The sequence below is a fragment of the Carassius auratus genome, chromosome 17 (genome assembly GCF_003368295.1).
Source record: "Carassius auratus strain Wakin chromosome 17, ASM336829v1, whole genome shotgun sequence".
NCBI lineage: Eukaryota > Metazoa > Chordata > Actinopteri > Cypriniformes > Cyprinidae > Carassius > Carassius auratus.
The window spans coordinates 12,762,751-12,786,368 of NC_039259.1; the positions used below are offsets into that span (position 1 = coordinate 12,762,751).

Genomic DNA, 23,618 nt, shown 5'->3' on the forward strand with positions numbered 1-23,618 from the left:
AAGGTCATAATTTGAGAGGAAATTAGATCTGCGCTGTAGCACATTGGGTTTAGAGACCTTAGCATTTCCACGTGCGGAGGACTTCATTATATTTAAGTTGGAGTCTATGGGCCATAGTGCATCCGGTAATGAATGAAATAGAGGAAGGTCATTGTTATTCAGAGCCAAAGGGTAACTGACCTATGCAGTCCTGATTATCAACATAATGAACTTCATTCACTCCCAGGTCTTCTTTCTGATACAGCTCTTGCTCCTGGCGAGAAAAAAAACAAACAGCACAAGATAAGAGCATCGTTTTTGTTCAAAGTGGGAAAACGCTTAACTTAAGCTGCTGGAACAGGAAAGTCTCAAAAGAAGTTAAACTGGAATCGTTAAATCGGAACAGTTGTGTGCTTGCAACGAAAGACGAAATGGCTTCATGCGTCAGTTTTAAGAAGGGCATAGTTGTGAGTCACAGATCGATATTAAAAATCCCAATAACACCGATGACTCACCTCTTTCAGTATGCGTTCATTAAAAAACTGCTGCAGCTTTTCGTTACAATAGTTGATGCAGAACTGTTCGAAGCTGTTGTGCTCAAAATACTCTGAACGGGAATATAAAAAGAACATTTTATGATTCATGTGCTAGGTAGATCTCTAAATGCATTTAAAAGTCACACTACTAGAGACACTGTTAGTGAGAGACAATTATCGTTAATTCTACTGCATTTTCTGCATAAGACAAGCTAATAGCTAGTGAATCATTTCATCTTCTATATATTCAATGAGTCATATCCCAAACTATGCTTATTTTAAAGTTTAAGGAATACTCCAAGGTACATTTAAGTTAACCTCTATCAACAGACAGCATCTGTTACTGTCAATTACAATGGTAATCATTTTGGTTTATAAACCCCAGAAAATGACAGTTATGCACTTATGTATGAAAATACACTTATCCCGTACTGTTTTGCAGGTTTACCTTACAGTCTTTAATTGCAAGTATATTTATAATTCTTTATTTGTTAGCATTTTCCCCCATTGTTGATATTATCATCAGTGCTGTCAAATGATTAACTGCATCCAAAATAAAAGTTTTTCTTTACATAATATGTGCGTGTATACTGTGTATATTTAATAAGTATATATAAATACAAACACATGCATGTATTTAATAAAAATTTTGTTTTATATATATATATATATATATATATATATATATATATATATATATATATATATATATAATGTAAACAAAATTTTTTATTTTGGATGCAATTTATCGCGATTAATCGTTTGACAGCACTAATTATTATTAATATTATTATTATTATTATTATCATTATTATATTTAGAAAGTAAATGCATTTATTTTTATATATCTGACAAATAACTTTGATATCGGAGTCATATTTAATCCACAATATACCTTTAAGAGCTTCACGCAAGTCAAAATAGCTCAGAGTTATAGTTACATATAGTGGGGACCAAAACTCTGAGACCTCACAGAAAAGTTTTTTTGAAAAGTTGAGATTAAAACATTAATGAAATATTTAAAATTCTGCATTACTTCTATGTGTCTAATCAAATAAATTCAAGCACCCCAAAATTCTGAAATCCATATTAATTTAGAAAATCTCTCAATTTGTTAAGCTGATGATAGTCATAAAACTTGCATTACGAAATTAGACTAGGTTGTCTCATTACTCATATGCATCTGATTGACAATTGGTTTGAAAATGTCAGAGCCACTAAAAGCAGGACATTCAGTTAAGCCAACGTGACCTGTCCATTGTGGCTATCACTCGGGCTCACCGAAGCCAGCGATGTCCAGCACGCCGATGAAGTTGGAGGATGTATCAAAGGGGAAGCACTGGTTGACCCGTTTGACCACATGATCAAAGAGCCGGCTGTAAATGGCTTTGGCGAGGGCATCACGGGCATTGTTGGCCTGTTCCACCTTCAGAGGCACCCTGGAGAGGAGCAAAGTGGGACAGGAGGAGTCAAAATCTGGGCCAGGGCTTCTGCTAATGCCGCCTCATCAATACATGTCCCTTCTGTTTTACTCCGTCCAACTTTGCACTCTTAAGACAGTTGCTGTTTTACCATTCTAAGCCAAATGTGTAAAAACACTTTAGGGGAAAGCAGAACGCCGACGAGAAATAATTTGGAGTCAAAATGTAATTTATTTTCCTTTCAATTCCATTATGATTGAAAACGCTCAAGGCTGCTGAAATTTCTCCTCTGACTTTATTTGACCAGACAATAGTGTGTTTCTACAGTTTTACAGCGGACAAACGAATATAATCTCGGCTGTTACAGCCATAAATTTAAGCATCGGTGAAATTGTTTCAACATACGTGAGAAATTAATTGTTGATGAGGTTTTTTTTATTTTGAGGGAGGACTTGTATTTATTAGGACAAAGGTAAATTGGGACAGTTTTCTGCTGAAAGCAAGTTATTTTTGTACTTTTTAAATGACAATTACATGAGCTCACTAAAGACGATAAAGATGATTCCTAAAACTATGCAAGAAGATATGTAACCCTAATTGCTACCCTATTTGTAGCAATAGCCAAAAATACATTGTATGGGTCAAAATTATAGATTTTTCTTCTAAGCCAAAAATCATTAGGATATTGAGTAAAGATCATGTTACCATGAAGACATTTTGTAAATTTACGTCCATAAATATATCAAAACTTCATTTTTGATTAGTAATAAGCATTGCTAAGGATTTAATTTGCTCATCTTTAAAAGTGATGCAGGCATGCATATTTATTCAGATTCTTTCAGATGATGTATAAATCACAGTTTCATAAAGCTGACCCTTATGACTGGTTTTGGGGTCCAGGGTCACATTTGTTTATCAATTCAATGCAAATAAATAGTTCTAGAAGACCTAGAATCCTTTTAATGCAAACACTTTTATTCCAACATCGTCCTTTTCTACTTTGTTGTTCATCAGGTGTATAAAAAGCGACTTAATGGTCCTCCTCCAGATTAATTACATAATTAAACTGAAAACGTCACAGAGAAACGGTTCCATTCATACTTATTTTGCAACAGGAACTTTGATAAATGTATACATGTAAAACAAACAGCACTTGAAATCCCGGCGAAGCTTAAAGGGCTTGAAATGCAGCAGGCCGGCGATATTACATGAAAACACAATAAATCTCTATAACACACGCCTGTTGAAGCAAAGCAGCTCATAATCACAAGACACAATGGCTCCTGCACTATTCTCAAGAGGCGTAAGCATACCGGCGAACTGAAACTCCAGAACTGGATGATAAAACCTTCTTGCTCTCTCGACGGCGCCGTCCCACTGTGGGAATACCTGCTGTGTGACTCTTATTGCCTGCACAGTTAATAAAAGCTGGACCTGGCTCGCAATAATCTCGACGATCTGGAGTCTGCGAGATTGCTTTTCATTAACTTGCTTTTATGCTATTAATGTATTCCCTCCGATGCATGCGTCTCGAGAGGCTGCTGCTGTGCTCTTCCTTCTCAGTGTCACCTGCTTTGTTGAGTTTAACAGATTTTTTTAAATCCCAATAAAAATGGCCTCTGAAATGAAGCGCTGTCAGGCACAAGCTGCTGCTCTCGTCGGTGTCTAGCGGTGTGAAATGCAAGGGTCAGTGTAGCCTTGTTTGAATACAGTCTCCAGAATTTTCCATAAGACACATATTGCATATGTACGTGGTTGTGCATCTGTTCGCAGTCAAACGAGGAGGGCAGAGAAACCTCTTGCGACTTTGATTCTCATCACACCTAAAAGACCCCAGGCCACTCCCTCAGACAAACATCCATTATTCATGCAGTGCAAACACTCCCAGTCCAGCATCTGTGCTCGGTTAAATATTAATCCAGCGAGCGCTGGCCTATCATTCAGACGACGCAGAATATAAAACCCCACCTGGGCGACGAAGAACGGCGCGTACAATTCAATCGAGACAATCAAGTTTTTCCAATTGCTCTCTCCTTCGACAACAGGCTTGTGCAGTAATTGGACTGTGGGTTTTGCATGGACGAAAGCGGAGAAGAACTGGGCTTTTGTTTCACAAAATTGCAAACCTGAGTCTTCTCTTTAACCAGTGGTGGATGGAGCTGTCTGGAAAAACCTAGCCTTACCTCTTACGTAATCAATAAAAAGAAATACGTCCGTTTAAATGCAGAAGACTTTGGATTGCAGTTAGACTATTGCGGCCCCTCAGCCAATTTAGTCTATGCCACATTTGATTATACTGACCATATCTCTAATGGAAAAGCTGCGATTAGCTATTTTCAGCTCTCCTCTCGTCTGCGAGCTTGTGACTGGAGGATTCATTTAACGGTTATGCGAATGGAGTGCAATGATGAAATGTAATACTAGAAGACGTTTCACATCTTGGGGAAGATTGAGATGCGAGGCGAGCGTGAAAAATACCAGGCAGGGATCTGCGCTTCCTTTTTGATCATCATTCGGATGCGAACAGAAAAATAAAACAAAACCAGAGGGTCAGTGGCTGAGGAGATGTTAAGGTAAACGTGTGGGGTCACTCACTTAATGACTGTGCCTTTGGCGCCCCCTGCAGTGGTGAGCATGACCCTGGTGGTGAGGCTGACTCTCAGGTCGTCCTGGTCCAGGCCCAGGAGCTCGGCGCAGTATTCCAGAGTCTGACCGGTCTGGTTCTTCAGGATGCAGCCACCTGAGACCAGATGCAGATTTTTAATGCTCATCTTTAAACCACGGCTCATCATGTTTCTTATGCTGCGTCTAGACAGCAGAGCTTTTTAAAATTTTCAATGTACTGATGCTTTCGAAGCAGATAATGACCTATTCCTCTGTTGAATAATCGGATTTAAATAGGTCAACATCAATTATACAATGTCTAAGTCAAAGGATTTTATTTTGTTGCTGAATTTAATTTGTTTTCATTTGTTTAAAAAAAAATAGTGAATACCATTTATATCAGTGTCATTTGTATCAACAGTACTGAATACATTAGAGTACACATCTTAAGTGCTATTTTACAAAAAGGTTTTAAATATATATCTAAATGTATATCCTGTCATATATTATTTATTTTTTTATCCTGTCAAGACCAGGTTCAGCATTTAAAATATCATGTGGTACAAATGATAAATTATTTATTTTTTATAATTTGCACCACGTGACATTTTGAAAGCTGAACTTTGTCATGTCCTAAAAGGTCAAAATACCTGATAATTTAAGAAGTCCACAGAAGTCCTCTATGATATTATGTTGTTGTTTTTATTTTGTTTCAATTTATTTTTATTATTTAACTTTATTTTAGCTGCATGTTTCTGCAGTTTTGTCTCATAACATGCAGAGTTTTTTTTAAATACTTTTTTATAATAATTTATAATAATTTTCACTGTTTTCCCCCTCTAAGTATTCTTCTCCACATAATATCAGGACAGCTGTATCACCGTACTATTTTTTTTTTCTTAAATTTTTATTTTTATTTTTATTTTTTCCATTTATGCCTTCAAACAAATTAGAAGGATTTTATTTTATATATTAAACATGTTCCTAATAAAAGATAAAAAAAAAGAATTTGTCCATTTGACTGTGCAAATGTGCACAAAAATAAAAACATCTATAAAAGCTCACTCCTTCAATCTCCGATCATATCTTAGCCCCTTTCAAAAGTATGTTTTCATACATAATAGTCTTCAGGTTTCCTGTAAGCCCTCTGCAGCATTAGGTTCTGTGTTTTCCAGCTGAAAGTATCTCAGGACAGCAGCTCCATTGTGAGCAGAGAAATGGAGCAGGCCAGAGAGGTAAAAGGTGTTGTACTTTCATCAGAAGAGGAAAACAAATCCTGGATGCACGTCTGGCAACACTAGAAAGAGCCCCGTTACCCCCACAGCAGATCTAATGAGGTCTTTTGAGTTGGAGGAGGGCTGGGTGTCTGTGTGTGTGTGTGTGTGTGTGTGTGTGTGTGTGTGCGTGGGAGTTTAATGAGGAGAACATCAGCAAATGTGCATGTGCTCGAAAAATCATAAAACTACATTTCAGACATCAGTGAAAATTTCTTCCCTGACTAAACGCAGATGGTGAAATTTCTGTATAAAAGCAGAACCGGTTGTATTTTGAAGTCTCTTATCCTGAAAGAAACCGAATATTTCTAAACCAAGCGTGACATGACAAAGCAACAAGCGATAAATCCTATCAAACCGGCATAATTGCAACCGACACAAGACATTTTATCGGCCGTTTGGTTTCTAGTTCTGCTTTATTCCAATAGATATAGAGTGAAATCTCACTGGTTGCATACCGAGCATCAAATATGTCACTTTATGCAAGATACAAAATTACTTTATGCTTGCAACTTATCATGCTGGGTTAGGATATTAAATCTTTGATGAATTTTGATGGAGGTATTTTTTTCTACTAGTGCAGTATGAATGGCTACCAGAGGTGCTTCCTGTCTCTTCGAAGTCGATATTGCCGAGATGAAGGACGCCAGCCACCACTCTGAAGAGATTGAGCTTCTCCGTGTCATCCAGGCCAATTTTCTTCATGGCCACCACCATCCTGTTGAAATCTCCCAGGTCATCCAGCAAAGGGTCTTTGAGGGCACCCGCTTTACCGTGCTAGAGAAACAAAGGACCATCAAGACACACAACACTATCCATAGGTCACATGCGCTGAGAAGAAAAATGTACTGGCACTGCAGCTAGAATCAGAGATCAGAAATGTATACTGGAAGGCTGCATACAGATCTAGATCTCTGATTGAAGGGAGGAAGAGGAAAAGAAAACAAACCACACCTGAGGGTCAGAGTGTGTCAGCACTTCCTTTTTGACTCTTTTACAGCCACATTACAAATATATATATATATATATATATATATATATATATATATATATATATATAGTACTATCATCAATTAATCACCTTTCGTTCTAAACGTGAATGATTTTCTGTTTGAGGAAAGCTTTTAAAAGAGCGACATTAAAATATTTCTAAATGTCTCTTCTCTTGTTTAAAGGATACAAGGGTGAGTAAATGAAAGAATTTATATTTTGTGCAAACTATTTATGCTTTTAAATTACTGGCAAACTGATAATCTGCAGTCTGAAGATGAATAAGCAGATCACACCACTCTGACCACAACAAAGCATAAATGCGGTTTAATAACCATAACTACAAGCACCCCTTATAAAAATACCTTTTTCACACAGAAAACCTCATGCATATTAGCTTGCAGACCCATGCACATACTAATGTCCAATTTCATGCACAGAAACCCAGAAAGCTGAAGAATGTAAAGCATGAAAAGCATTTAGAAAGGCCAACTGGTAGAACATCACCTTCTGATCCTGAATATTAAAAAGATCAGGGAAGGCAAAGACACATAATATTCAGTTAGAAAACTACTAATAATAACAAAATTAGTGTTTCAAAACATACACAGGTGGCATTTTAATAACAAGACAAGTCTTAAAATAAGCTAAAACATTACAAAAAAGAAGAAGAAGAAATAAGACTGCATTGTATTTATTTTTTTTTCCTTCTGAGTCTGTAATGTCTTTATCAACCAAGGTTCTCAAAAAAAGTAAAGCTGATTATACTTTATGAAGTCATTTTAAGTGTTTGATTTTTTTTAAATCGGAAATTAATACATCTTTAAAAAATGTAAGATTTAAGAAGAATAAGAAAAGAGAAAAAAAAACCTGCAAATGAACAACCAAATTATAAAATCAATCAATCTGCATTGTGAAAAATTGTGTTAAAAACAAACCAAGATATACAATACATATAAAATCTCCTATCGGGAAGACTGAGAGACATAAAATATTCGGGAATTGAATTGTTTACATTATTTATAATAATTTAATTTAATGACTTCAATACAGTTCTACGTTCTTTCTGTAAATATGAAAATGAGCAGCTTTGTAATTATGGCATAAAGTAGGTATGAAAAATGTCTTGGGGGCCTTTTAATATTGTCTTTGAAGAGAGAAGGCTTTGAAGTCAAAAAGGTTGGGAACCACTGGGCACTTCAATGACTAATAAGTTGAACAAAAACCATACATTCAATGAAATCTTACTCACTTCTGAAATGTATCACAAAAAAATTACTTTGTGTGTGCTTTGTATTTTTCTCCTTTTTAAGGTATAATGCTGTTAGTACAGCAGCATGCTAATCTAACTCTATCCACTTGTTAAGTCTGACACGACATAAGCAAAAAATAAATGGCGATAAAATACATTCATGGTGTGCTGTAATACTAATGGAATCTCAGATGGCCATAGAGCGATTCATCTTTTAGGCATCATTAAACTAGTGATGTCCGGAACAGTTTAATAGGAATATAAATTTCTCAAAAAAGGCTGTTGCGATAGTATTCTCAATTGAAATGATTAGACACTTGGACCCGGAAACATTAATGTATTTCTTATGACATGACTTAACAAAATTGGAATTCGATTTTTGAAACTGCATAGATTAAAAACTGTCAGCTGAGTCAATTTGAATTCTATTTGTGTGGAGCTGACTTCCTGTCTTTGTAGAGAGTTTGAATGAGCTTCCTTGGTTAGGATGTATACAGGCACTATGACAGCTCACTAGGCTTTGGACTAGAGCCTAAGCGAAGACAAATCTCAGTCCATTCTGAATTTAAAACCGATTGCATTAATATCCTAATATCGACCCAACCTTTTTGAGATGCTGAAGTATCCAAGGATGATAAAAAACAACAATAAGAACAAAAGTACCATCTGCAAATTTGGGGAATCAAATTAATCTCAGATCTTCATCTAAAAAAAATAAATTAAAAAAAGTGGAAAAACAAAAAACCAGACGGTGTTGAGCTAGCAAATGAACTACTGCACCAACAGAAACAGCAGCTAATGAATATCTCATCACCTCCAGGGGGATTCAACACAACGATGATTTATAATAATGGCCCTTGATAACAATAACATCAATTGATGGGCTCGGTCTCAAGAGAGGGCTGAACACAACACAACAACACTGGAATTTATTACACTTTACATTATTCATCAAAGACGTGAACTCATTTCTGAGGGTAACTAATTCTATTCGAGGCAAAACAGTCGTCCTACAACTTCAGAGATTCTGGCTGCACTCAAGGACTGTACACTCAGTATGTCCTCTAGTCTTAATTTCACTACACAAACAAAGAAAACGGCAAGGATTTGATCATACGTTAAAAAAACAACTCAACTATCTTTACTACAGCTCAGCTAAGGGCTGTTTATTACTTCAAATTTGCCACATATGCGTATCAGAATCCAGGAAGGAGGATTCTGACAGAGATTCGCAAACACAGGTGTTTATACATACCTCTGGACTTTTCCTGTTTTGCATGATCTGTTTATCTGAGTCCTTGTTTGCAAAGTATCGGGTGCAGCCGCGATTCAAATACTGAGTGGAACACAAACACACAATGAGAGTAGTTAATATAGGAGACCAAAAGCTACAGGAATACATTCATAAGCATTGTGAAGCAAATCTAGTGCCATCTAGTGGTACATCAACGCTTCACTGTATACAAAGGCAAAGGAAATCAACTAAAGTATTATTCAGTTGGCACTTCCTGCAGTTGTGTGCTTTGATACGGTCTGGTGCTTCGGTCACATCAATTATAATACAAATCTCAAAGTCTCCTGCTAAAGAGTGTCTAAGCTTTGTAAATTGCTTTCTAGTTTCCTGACACACAATACACAGGAAACTGACCCGGAAGTTTTCCGGAGAGTTGAGGTGAAGCATGTTCCTGATGTCCTCCGATGCCCCTGCGCAAAGTCTGTAAAATATATGATAGTTTCGCTCTTCTGCGCTCTGCATGCAAATCCGAGACTTCTCCAGCAGATAGTGCGAGACGAATCCGCCCACAACTGCATTCTGAAGACACGACGAACACACTTAGTGACTGAGTCTTACAAGATCACATTCTAGTCTTCAGAGCCGGAGAAAGTTTACCTTCTCATTAAAGTGAATTTCCACAAACTTTCCAAAGCGGCTGCTGTTGTTGTTCCTGACCGTCTTTGCATTTCCAAAAGCTTCAAGCAAGGGGTTGGCTGCACGGAACAGACATATTATTTAAAAACAGATTTTGCATTGTACAGTATGCAAAATTCACTAATGTACTGGTCACAACCAGTTAAAAGTGTATTTGGTAGACCTACCCTCAACAATCCTCTCATCTATATCCTGACATGTTCCATAAGATGAGGTTAAATACCTGAAATTAAACAGATACATTATTAAAATGACAAAACTCATTCAACAAATCATAAGACATATTTAGTTACAAATTAACATTACTGAGCACTGCCACATGTTTTATGTTTTTAAAAGAGATCTCAACAAAGCTGCATTTCTTAGATCAAAAATACAAATACGATTTTTTTTTATTATTATTATTTTATTCATGTGTTGGCAAAGCAGCATCCATTATGCATTATTAAAAATGTTACAGAAGATATCTGTAACAGAAAAAAATACATATATTTATTTGTATAATTAGAATTAGAATTAGAATGCCTATATCTACATTACATTATATATTATGTCTAAAAAGAAACATCCTAATTTCACCACCGCTGCCAGGTATGGCACAAAAGACTAGATTTGGACCCCTTACACGTGTGAGATATTAACTGAAGTGTTTTAGGCATTCAATGAATAGACAGTTATCATACCTGAGAACAAACTTTGTGTTTTCTGTTTTTCCAGCACCCGATTCGCCAGACACAACGATGGACTGACTCATCTTCAGAACTCTCATGTCTCTATAGGCTTTGTCCGCTGAGACAGAGACAGAGAGACAGAGACAGAAGTTTGTTAAAATCACTGTCAACAAAAAAAAAACACGACAAAAGAAAGACTTCGAATGGAATCCTCAAGCGTCCTATTAGACAGACGTTCAAGTGCCCACTCACCAATAGCATAGACATGAGGGGGAAGTGTCCCCAAAGAGCGTCCCTGATAGCTCTTAATGGTCTCTGGGGAGTAGAGTTTAGGGATGTCGAAATATGGGTTCACAGCAATCAGGATGTTAGCCACAGACGTCTGAAATAAAACACACACATGATCAGAGGAGATTTCTTATGTGTATGATTTAGTTTTTACAGTCTTCCATATTTTGGACAAACAGATCAGTGGTTGAAGTACCAACAATACTTGATTTTTTTTTAAAATTGCTGTCATTAAAAGCCTCATACTTTCAGGTTAGCTGTGCTGTGTGGAGCGTCGCTATCTCACAGGACCTAATTAAGTGCAATGGGAAACTTGATAGCGTCTGGGCAGGATTAGCTGGGTCATCTGAGACGTGCAGTCACACTAGGGCAGGGCCTGGGCCGTCTCCTGACAGGCTCCGGCGCTGTGCTGATGAGCGGACGCTGACAGCGGGACCGCCGTCAGATGAGAGGCTAATAAGGGCTACTGGAGCACGACAATAACATGCCCATCAGCACCGTACCTGCAGGGATGCCCGCCAATGAGATATACGGGGTTTAGCGTGAATCTGGAAGCCCTACACTGCCCTGAGGTGATTGTTAAGCAAAATATTTGAATGCATCATGCAGTTTTTTAAGATTTAATGCCTCAAATCAGTGTAGTTTCAATTTTTTATACATCTTTAGCTTATAGGTGTAATTTAAACACTTAGCTTAATATGCAGAGACAGCATATGTAGGTTGTGGTGCCTTTAAAACAATAAAAACCTGCCTAACACAGTAGCATTGGTTCAAACAATGGTTTGAACTTATGACCCAATGGAGGATAGAGGGACAGCAATTTCAATTTACACCTTTTTCTGTGAAGTTAGATACGGAAGTATTTTTCCATTCATTTTTTTACCCTAGAAAGTCTTTGCTGAAGAGTTATAAACCATGACACAAATCAGCCAGCTATTGGGTATATCACATCATCATCACAACATCATAAACATATAAAATACATTTGTTTTTTAAATTGGTATATTTAGTGTTGTCAAATTGATTAATCGCGATTAATCGCATCCAAAATAAAAGTTTGTTTACATAATAGACAATGTGTGTATTTTCTATATGTATATATAAATATACAGACGTTTAGAAATTTGCGGCGCTTCATAGGAGCGGGCATTCACTGACGAGATCTTTTGGCTCGATTAGCTCTTTACAGAATCATGGGTAATGCAGCTTCCAGGAATTCTTCTGGTAAATGACTCTTTGAAATATAGGTTGCAAAAATAGGAAGGCTGATGGTGTCAACGAAAGCATATATCATCTAATAAAAACCTTGGAGTTTACAGTAGGTCTGTTTTCAAGGGTTTATAAGTAATTTTTAAAAATAAATTTTCATATGGTTAATATAAATGACATTTTTACTTCCTATACACTGTACTTTTAATTTTGTCAAACAAGTTATTCAAAGTGTTTACTCAAATAATAATAACACATCCAGTCTGGCACAAACACTGCAAGCTCCATCACCCCTTGAGTTTTGAGCTTCATTACTGCCAAAATAGTGCACATTTACTATTTAAATTTAAATACATTTCTATGGTAAATCCTATTGTTTGAATAGGAATCCTCGTACTGTAACTGGAGTTTAACGTGAGGCCGAAAAAAGTAATCTGCCACACTGACCAATAGAAAGCTGCTTGGTTTGAAAGACTTCCGTGTGAGCAGATCTTTATGCATCACTCTCTATTGACAATACATAATGGACCTTGCAAATTAAGTCATTAAAATTGGACCGTGCTTATGTTGTAACTTGGCAGGGTATTTGTATATTTGCATAGTTTTGGCCTTGGAAAAGGGCACAGAAAAGATGTAAAACAAGAATTCTGTACAGGAATTTGACTTACATAGATCAAGTCTTTGCTGTAACGGACACGGATGTTGTTCAGAAGAGTGGCCTCATTTAAATACATAAGAGAACCTGGAAGTAAATATGTAAACTTGTATATACATATATATAAGTAAATTTGAGAATATCATTGACCATCTTAAGATCATAACATCTTAAGTATTTTATGTGATGCTAATGGATGATGCACCCCAACTAAGTTCAATACTTACAGTTGTCTTCAACATGTTTGTTCACATCTTCCTCAGCAGGAAACACTTGACTGATGGGAGCCAGGAACGTCTGCAAAGTCAAAATGAGCACTGTCAACTTTGTCACCTCTGGCCAAATGAAAAACCTGGCTACATTGACCTATTTCACTATGTATCCATATTATTATTAAAAGCGCACAGACTTTACGACCACACAGAAGATTAATGGGACAAAAAACAAGTAGATGATGGCAGCCGTTTGTTCTCTCATTTCCGACTCTGTCTGCTTACTTTCAGCGAGGTGTAAAGCTATAAACACTCAAGGTCTTCATACATTACGACTGCGTAAATGACCCCGAAGAGCAGCGCTAGGTCAGCCGTGATTGATTGTGTCTAATGGTGGCCATAATGCGCAGAAGAAACAGTAAAGTCATGTTAATGTGAAAGGTGAGAACATAAGCTGCGAAATCCATTACATGACACATTATAAGACACCCAAAGCTGCCCATCACGCCGCTGCGTTATTCAGAGTGAGATGAGACAGGCTGACCTTTCCCAGAAAACCCATCTCATCCCTGCTGACTTCCCTGCTTTACATTATTTCACTCCCTCACTTTTACATAAGCCATTTACATTAGGAAAGTTATTATCTGCCTCGATGTCATGGATATCATCTACCTCTTTGACCTGAAAAACACACACAACCTTGATAGATTCAAGTAGGAACGTCTCATGCATTGTTTACCTTTGTTTAATAGTTCTCAGTTCTTAGAAAATATGCTCTTTGCATTCAGGTTGGTTTCATATGGTTTTGAAAAATTCTTAAGAAAATAAATAACTTATTTCAGGTAAAACTGTTTTATAAATACTATAATCTATTTTAAGAATTATATTTTCAAAAAAAATTGTATGAGTTGCACCACAACATTTTACAACTGACTTTGTCATAGGAATATAAAAAAAAGATATTTACACTTACCTTCAGACATTGTTATAAGGATTTGCAGGCATCCTATCTATGATATCATTTCCTGTTCTGTGCTTTTGTGTGCATACGCTGTATGTTGGCTGTACCACATGACTTCATTTCAAATATTAACATCATCAAAATGAACTATTCTTATTTTTATGGAATATTGCAGTGTTTATTATAGGCTAAATGATTTATCTGTGCACATTTTACTTTTTTAATTCATGTGCCCTTGTAATCTTTAATCAAAATGACTTGCCATCCCTTTGGCATTGACATCTCTTCTCTGAGGACTTGTGCTCCAGCATGAGGGACGGGACGAGAAACAATTCCCTCCAGCAATCTGTCACTCACAGATCACGGCAATTAGCCAATGACAACAATCTAATCGATTCCTCACGGACAAAATCAAGTCGCTCCCTACATTGGTTCTTTTTCAAGAAGTTGTTTCACTTGGACAAAACTTTTGCTTCTTGTCTCAACTTTAATAAGCAAGTTTGTTCATTTATTATTAAATAATAATAAAAAAATATATAGAACTAATATTAAATTAATTTTAAGATGTTATTTGAGGAACCCTTGATTCAGAAATTAAAAACATTCTAATCATGACAAAAACATATTTTAAGTCACTGCATGTATAGTATGAATTGCATTTTTAACACATCTCAGAATAAATGAATAGATCCATAAAAAATGGATGCCACATCATGAATTATAGTTCCTAAAGATGAACCCTAACCCTAAAATATACCTTGCAGCACTTTAAGACCAGAGATATTACATTATTTAGTTATTATGAGAATGTCCTTGCAAGGTGATTTTGTAGGTTTTTTTAATTTCAGAAAGACACACTCTAAGCGAGTGTGTAAGTTTTTTTTTTTTTTTTTGTCAAATGAAACCACCCTGAGTGTAACGTGACCTGCACACCTGCCGCAGGCAGAGCTCATTACTTATTCAAATCCCCTGCAAGTGACACCCTTACATGGCACAGCACTATTCCACATACACATGTTCTCACATTTTACCTATTGCTCAGATACCTGGAGGCCTTTTATACACATCATGAAGTTAATCAAGCGTGTGGTGGGAAAAACTCAGCACGTCAGCAGAAACGCTGATCACATGATCTCCCTAGGTAGTCTGGTCTCAGTGGATAGATAGGGCATCAAAGGTGCTTAGCAACTAAGCAAGATTTTCCCCTCGTATAAACTCATGAGGCATGATAATATGGTGTCAATGGTTAAATGCTAACATGATCCCTTACAGGCACAGTAAAGCTGTCATCTTACCTTTCCTCTCTGATTGAGAGGTTCAATGGTGAGCGCATCCGTACCGATGTCCACTATCATGCCCAGCTGGAACCCATCGGTGGGGTGGGGCGCCCACACAGGCTTCCCATCCTCCATTGCACCCTGCAACTACACAGCAGCTCTGGAAGACACACACACACACACAAGTTTAAACACTGACTTGGCTGGCAGTATGCAAATCTTGTCCAACAGAAAAGTAATTGTTTTGTTTAACACAAACCATGTGACTGTAAACAAAATGTCTTTCTGAATGCTGCAAGTGGAGGCTGACAAGGTCATCTGCAGTACAGATGATGGGAATGACAAATAAGAAAACAACTTGTTGCATTTGCCACTTCAAAGTCTTGATATGCATAATGTACAAAGGGACACTGAAACTAGATCTCAGAAGAGAATATGAGTGGAGCTTTCTCATGCAAATCTCGCTGCCTCAATGTTACAGTGGTTGCTAGACAATTGTTAGCGTGTTCTAGGAGGCTGCCACATCAGGATGCTGTGGTTGCAATGGCATTATTAAGACTCTTTTCACTATCTCTGACATGTGTATACGATTTTCTAAATTTGCCCCCTAGTGGCAGATTGTGCAGAACGTTTATATTGGCCATGTAGCAACTGTTACTGGCAATATATCGGTAGATGCGATATATCGGTAGACACGATTATGAAGTAGAAATTTGTCAACCGATACAGTTTTAAGACTATCATCTTTATCAAAGTTATGTACTCATGTCATGTTGCGGTGCACCGCGGTCACAAAAATGTATTGTTTGCACATATTTTTAAGCATTGCAGTGATTTTTAGCGGTTTACAAACAACAGGGCTATGTGCACATGCTTTCTTTGAGAGTTTCTGAGCAGCGTGCACATGAATCCACTGCTCAGAGCAGTGGAATTTTAATTTTACACAGTGACAACTATGTAGTTTTGATTCATTTATAATCAAATTATCATAAGTGAGTGGTTGGAATTGCTAGGGTGTTCTGTGGGGTTGCTAGGTCTTTTCAGGTATTTGTGTGCTGGCCTAAATCAATGCTTAAGTCTCATAAAAGTTCTTAAATTTCATCCAGTCATGAATTTTTACTGATCGGATGCCTACTAAATCATGAAAAATACCAAGTGTAAACACCGTACTGATGACCCAGTTCAAGCAATTGGAAATGCATCTGGTTATTTAAAACACATATGTTAACTTTAGTCTTTTAAAAGTGAATAAAGTCAGCATACAGAACTCTAGGATCCCCACAATCAACAAAGCGAGCCTTATTATTTCTCCTTTATCAACCATCTGCAAGTTGAAAAATGTATGCAGTGTGTTTGAATTACATACTCTACGCATGAACTGTGATGCCTGCGTTAGCAAACACCACTATGATAAGATATCTGATTGGTCTCGTACTATTAGGAAAGGTAAAAATGTGTTCTTTTATGCCATCTAACGATGTTTTGGAAAATGCGGCCATTCTCAGACAAATCATCTAGTGTGACTGTGGTCCAAGGTCTGGTCATTACAATGACAGTGACGTTACATACACCCAAGTATGGTGACCCATCCTCTGTGTTTAACCCAATCCAAAGTGCGCACGCACACACACACACACACACACACACACACACACCCGGAGCAGTGGGCAGCCATTTATGCTGCGGTTGGGGGTTCTGTGCCTTGCTCTGTGGGTTCAAAGGCACCTCAGTCATGGTATTGAAGGTGGAGAGAGTGGTGTACATTCACTCCTCCCACCTACAATTCCTGCCGGCCCAAAACTCGAACCCACAACCCTTGGATTGCAAGTCCAACACTCTATCCGTTAGGCCACGACTTCCCCCTTTTCAACAACAAGTTCTGTTGAGGTATTTTAGTCTCCTGGCTTGTTTTTTCGATGATCTTGGTATTCCCTTCAGGTATGGGCTTATCCTGTAAATAGCAGATTGACGCTTCTGCTCTCTGAGACATCTTCAGCTGCACAGCCTCTCCTCTTGAGAGAACAGTTGGTGGCCCTATCTGATCTCACTGATCCTACAATAAACCATAGACTTCTTGCAGTGTTCAGTATAACTCCCTATTAAGATCAGGTGATTTATCTGAAACACTGCATGACATCCGTTAAGATCCATGATATCCACTGAAAGCCGCAGACTGCATGCCCTTAACAGAACTGCTGTCAAAGTCTACAAAAGCAATAATGGCTAATCACAAGGGCATTATTATACCTGACGACAGGAGTAAAGACGTCTGCTGTGCGAGTGAGGTAGGACGTGATAACAGCTCTAGGTTTGGACCAGGGCAACATTTCCCATTCTCTGGCACTCGGACGATGGCCCGGTCTCAAGAGTTGCCCATGGTGCAATTATCAATTGTCAAGCATGCTAAATAACCTCATTACATGCTCAGAAGCGTATGTGTGCCAATCAGTCGAGTCTCACATGAGTCTTTTGAAAGAAACAAAGACTTGGCATGGGTATATGCTTCTCTTCTGCAGCACTGCTCATCAGAAAACTATCTGGCACGTTACTTCTCACATAATGCTCGATTCTGTGTTGGATCAGTCTTGGGAAAATGAGATGTTTGATGGGATGCACTAAACCATAATGATCTGTTGATTATGTTAATATTTGTAATATCTTTTTAACATGTACTCATAATGTAAATGTTTAACTCTGGAGCAGCACTAAACCTTTTGTCCAATTAATTTCCTTGACTTTTCCATGAATAATAAATTTCCTTAACTTTGCCATGAATAATGGATAAGCATAAAAAAAGACTGTAGACTGGACATACAAAGAGTGTTTTAAAGCCAATTATACTTTTGGGGTGAGCCTAACTATGTAGACAATGTTTTTCTTCATGATCGTTAAAATAATATATTCAAGGCTAGAAATCACAATTAAAGAACAGAAATATGAATAATAATGAAATAAAATAATTTACAAAACTTACCCGTTTCAAATAATCATCTTTACAAAAACTTTCATAACTATTTTCACTACTTGTGAGCTCCAACTTTAGAGGGGTTTGATTGAACAACTAATTTTGTTAATATTCCTCACTGACACATGCTATAACACATCCGAACTTTAACAGGGTAACATGTTATTTATCAGATGTGATGCTAATATGAGCCATCCACTGCAATGGAAAAGGGAAATTTAGAAATACTCAAAGACAAAATGAGTCCAAATTTCATGTGGCACAATGCCCTTCACTTGGATTTTTAAATAAGATATAATAAGAGCCAGAAGCTATATACAGTATTATTGTTCCCATGGTTAATCATTCTAGCTACCTGATAAACTCAATGGCTCCACCTGTTCCAGAAAAGGAAGTGCCATGATAAAAAAAAAATACATGTAAAAAAAAAATTACAGATCTTTCAACTGGTCAGAGTTACTTTCAAGATTAATCTTTACCATCCTATATTATATCTGTTATAACAATAACATCATAATATGCTTACACAACATTTCATGTTGATAAAAGTTTAGTAATTGTGTCATAATGTTGGCACTGCATTAGACACACAATAAAAATGTTTTATGGCTATATTGTGTGCAGTTCGCCATCGAAAAAGAAGGCGGCTTTGTTGAAAATGCCAGAGAGACATTGAAACAAGTGATGTGGCAATAAAAGAGAAAAAAAAGTTAGGACCTTTAATGCAAAGTTTTATAGCAACATGTAAATATTGGTGCAAAAAAAAAAAAGGCGAACAGCATGCAATACACTTTTTAATATAAATTAAATATAAAATAAGAGAAAACATATCCACTAATGAACACACAAGTCATGTCAAAGCATACTTGGCAATGCAAAGCCTGCTGAGATACATACTCTTCCACAAGAATCAACAGATCCAAAATAACAACAAAACTGTGAGAAGCACTCCACGTCCACAGTACTGTGATAGTCAACAACAGACATTTCTTTTCCCACATTTCTTGGCTCATCGCTCCTTCATCAAATAAACATCCATCTAACTGAAGCTACATGTTTACAGTGAGACAGTCATAGAGAGATGAGTGATTGCACATATTTATGTGCATGCTGATGGCAACAGTACAGACGTTGTCATAGGCAATGGTTTGGGGTCAAAGGGCTGTGTGAGTTTCCTGTTGCACACATACTGTATCCCTCCCCCTTCTTCCTCTGCTCCTGCTCTCTTTATAGCCAGAGGATATGGAAAACAGGATGCAAAGAGGCCAGTGTCGATGGGACTTCCAAAGCCAACATTTCCCTGCGCTTTTGCTGGGTTCTATATGTATATTCAAATGAGTGTTTTAATATGCCAAAAAAAAAAAAAAAAAAAAAAAAAAACGAAGCCAAATGTTAGTTGGTAGGAAGGTTTCTAGTTTGTAATTAAAACTATTATGCTTTTTAAAATATCAAAATATTTTCCAAAATCTAGCTTTTATTGCTAGAATTTATATACAAATGAAAAAATAATAACAATTAAGTAGAAAAATAAGTAAAACTAAATAACATACAGACACGTTAACCCTAAACGTGCAAAATTCTAAATACATTAAACCACCATTAAAAAATGATATGGAAGATTCCTTCATATGTAATACAGGTGTAGCTAAAAAAAAAAATTATATCATGGAAAAGGAGTTTTTTGTTTTAATTCTGATGGTTACACATTTTTTATTTAAATAAAAAATTCAGTATCTCAAAAAAATTTGAGCTTGATTAGTTTGATTAATTTTGAGTATAAATACTGGGTACATCTTGGAATAGTTTAGAACATGCAACCACAATAATGGGAAAGACTGCTGACTTGACAGTTGTCCAGAAGACAATCATCAACACCCTCCACAAGGAGGGTAAGCAACATAAGGTCATTGCTGAAAGGGCTGACTGTTCACAGAGTGCTGTATCAAAATATATTCATGGAAAATTGACTGGAAGGAAAAAGTGTGGGAGGAAAAGGTGCACAAGCAACAAGGAAGAATGAAGTCTTGGGAAGATTGTCAGGAAAAGCCGATTCAAGAAATTGGGAGAGCTTCACAAGGACTGGACTGAAGCCGGAGACAGCTCATCAAGAGTCACCACACTCAGACGTCTTCAGGTAAAGGGCTACAGCTGTCACATTCCTAGAACCAAGACACCCCTGAACCAGAAAAAAACATCAGAAGCATTTTCACTTGGGGTAAAGAGAAAAAGAACTGGACTGTTGCTCAGTGGTCCACAGTCCTCTTTTCAGATGAAAGTAGATTTATTATTTAATTTGGAAATCAATGTCTGGAGTCTGAGGGAAGACTGGAGAGGCACAGAATCCAAGCTGCTTGAAGTCCAGTGTGAAGTTTCTGAAGTCAGTGATGATTTTTGGGTGCCGTGAGGTCTGCTGGTGTTGCTCCATTGTGTTTTATCAAGTCCAAAGTCAATGCAACCAGCTACTAGGAGATTTTGGAGCAAAATCTCCTGGAGCAAAATGCTTCCATCTACTGACAAGCTTAATAGGGATTCTGATTTCATTTTGCAGCAGGACATTAGCACCTGCCCACAGTGTCAAAACCACTTCCAAGTAGGGGTGTGCGATATGACAATTTTTGATAGTGGACGATAAAAATTCTTCCACGATCTGCTTTTGAAGAAATATCCTAGTATCGTGCTACAGCACACATTCTATCTATTCTATTTATATTAAATGCATGCAGGTCTTAAAAGGACAGTAGGCCTATTAAACATGCAGCCCACTGTCATTACTGTCAAGGGATAGATCACCCTAAAATATAATTTCTGTCATTATTTACTCACACTGTCATGTTGTCCTAAACCTGTATTAATTTATTTCTTGTTCTGCATACAAAAAAATATATTTTGAAGAATGTGGGTAACCAAATGGTTACTGGTCCACATTGAATTTGATATTAACAAAAAAATACTATGGAAGTCACCATGGACCAGAAACTGTTTGGTTTTCAAGTTCCTCAAAATGGCATTTATGTTCAGAAGAAGAAAGAAACTCATTTAGGATTAAAACTACTTTTTAGTGAGTGAATGGTGGTATAAAAATAAAACTATGAGAGAATTGACAGACAGCTGACCAATTTGTATTTTTGGGTGAACTATTCCTTTAACATTAATAAAAAAATTTTTTTAAAAAATTAAAACATTCACTGCTCTTGACTGGAGAAATTGAAAACAGTTGCTATAGGAATCAGTCCATATAGTGTTTTATTTTTATATTTGTTCATTAAATTTTTTAAATGCTCCTGCTAAATACAGCTATTTTACCTGAAAATAAAGCTTGCTGGTAACACTTTAGAATAAGGTTCCATTAGTTAATGTTAGTTAACTACTTTCGTTAACATGAACTAAGCAAGAACAATCCTTCTACAGCATTTATAAGTCTTAGTTCATGTTAATTTCAACATTTACTAATGCATTATTTAAATCAAAAGTTGTGCTTGTTAACATTAGTTAATGCACTGTGAATTACCATGAACTAACAATGAATAACTGTATTTTCATTAACTAACATTAACGAAGATGAATAAATACAGTAATAAATGTATTATTCATTGTTTGTTCATGTTAATTAATACATTAACTAACATTAACTAATGGAACCTTATTCTAAAGTGTTACCAGCTTGTTTTATTTGTATATTATGTGTAGTAGCAATGTGTATCTTTGTCATTTTTTTATCTTTATGCTCAGACAACTTGCAAAATAGTAAAACCAACATGACAAAGAATTGTGATAAAATCATGATATTAAAAAAAACGTGATATTACATTTATATTCATTTATATTGTTTATATTAAATCTTAATATTATTAAATTAATAAACTGTGTATTTTTTTAAGTCTGTTTTAGTGTTTAAAAACTTTCTATAATAGCACACAGTAAAAGCTTTTTATTGTTGAAGTCTGTGTTCACACACATTTCGTGGAATGACCCAAGAGGGATTATGAAGGTGGAACAAGAGCAACCGCGCATGCGCAGACACAGGAGTTTACAGTCACCTAATACAGTGTTCAAAGCATCCATCATTCATATGAATGAAACACAAATAAATAACGTCAACTTGGCCCTTCGGATCACTAAAGTTAAACTCTTTAACTATACATAAACCTAATCGAGTTTCCATGACATACAGCCTTTACTCGTTTTTAGGAAAACTGTGGTCACACACTTGTCTGGTCACAAAACAAAGCAAATATCCCACTGAAAAAATAAATAAATAATAATAATATAACTAAAGCCAACCTATGAGTAAACATAACCAAAAGTTACATGAAGTGCAATATTTGCAAATACCTAACAAGTGGCACACTTTAAATCGTATATATTTAAACATAATTTAGTTTGTTACTAAAATAAACGACATGCGAAATTCACCTGACTGTTAATATAATAGACTCATTCATTAGCAGCAGGCTAGCTCGCCACTGTAAAAAGCAATTAAACACAATTTATCACCAAACAAACAAACCTCTAGCTGCTCTTAATAGAAGCCACACAACAAATAAAGTAAGTTAAGAGTAAAGTCACTCACATAATCTGTAAATCCGATGAGACCAGCTGTCTTTGTGGACAGAGAAGCGAAAGACTGTCCCGGGTAGCGGTGACAGAATCCCTCGATGTTATATATTCCCTTTTCAAGCCGCTGTCCTTCCTCTTTAAATGAGTCTGACTTCAGACTGAAGTCCACAGGAATAACAGCGACCTCAGCGGTGACATGGTAGCGGTGACAGACAGGCCGTGTCTCAAAACACAGACAGCTGACTATCTAGACATCTTGTGTGGGCGTCACAGTAGCTGAGTCCAGTCTTAGCCGTTACAGAAACGCGCAATTATTTTGCACCTCAAAGGCTCGCGCGGATGCAACGTTACATATTACACGGCGGCCCAAAATGCTCCCTAAGTAGGGCTCACTAGAGTTTTGAGTCGCAAACACATTCATCCGTCTACTGACTAAACACAGCCAACACCGTATGTTTACTGTAAAAGTAGAAATATTATGACTAGGCCTATATTTAATGGTTGTATGGTGTGTAAAATACATATAAGTTAGCCTAAATGAATGAGTTTAATTATTTTAATTATAGTAGTTCTCTTCACACAAATCGCGTTGCTTCTATTAAAAAAAAATCATTTTTTCAAAAGCCAAATTTTTCTTCATAAATATAACTTACACTAAAATGAAAACGAAATCACGTTCCTTGGGGAAATAAAGCCTATAAATATGAACCAAGCCTCAACGATGTAAATGTTTGAATTATATTCTACGAAGAAATCCCACTTTATTGTTGACGATGAAAAGGCGTCGGTTGAGGGATGAAGAGAAAGTCACGAGCAGCCTTCTGGATTATTGTCATG

General features: G+C 36.7%; 1 protein-coding gene across 2 annotated transcripts in view; it reads right to left on the reverse strand.

The window, feature by feature from the left end:
- myo6b (myosin VIb) overlaps nt 1–23,137 on the reverse strand; it is a 49,254-nt gene extending 26,117 nt beyond the window's left edge. The window contains exons 1-16 of one of the 2 annotated variants that reach the window (XM_026285869.1): nt 22,795–23,137; nt 15,278–15,419; nt 13,037–13,106; nt 12,823–12,896; nt 10,910–11,039; nt 10,670–10,775; nt 10,154–10,209; nt 9,948–10,045; nt 9,705–9,869; nt 9,312–9,392; nt 7,312–7,320; nt 6,411–6,591; nt 4,532–4,676; nt 1,797–1,954; nt 495–586; nt 181–253 (exon numbers count right to left, since the gene is read on the reverse strand). In XM_026285869.1, the coding sequence (XP_026141654.1) occupies nt 181–253; nt 495–586; nt 1,797–1,954; nt 4,532–4,676; nt 6,411–6,591; nt 7,312–7,320; nt 9,312–9,392; nt 9,705–9,869; nt 9,948–10,045; nt 10,154–10,209; nt 10,670–10,775; nt 10,910–11,039; nt 12,823–12,896; nt 13,037–13,106; nt 15,278–15,394 (1,555 nt within the window). In that variant the 5' untranslated portion in view covers nt 15,395–15,419; nt 22,795–23,137. The remainder of the gene's footprint in view (nt 1–180; nt 254–494; nt 587–1,796; nt 1,955–4,531; nt 4,677–6,410; nt 6,592–7,311; nt 7,321–9,311; nt 9,393–9,704; nt 9,870–9,947; nt 10,046–10,153; nt 10,210–10,669; nt 10,776–10,909; nt 11,040–12,822; nt 12,897–13,036; nt 13,107–15,277; nt 15,420–22,794) is intronic. The other variant, XM_026285870.1, reaches the window with a different exon arrangement.
- Nucleotides 23,138–23,618: the final 481 nt, after the last annotated feature.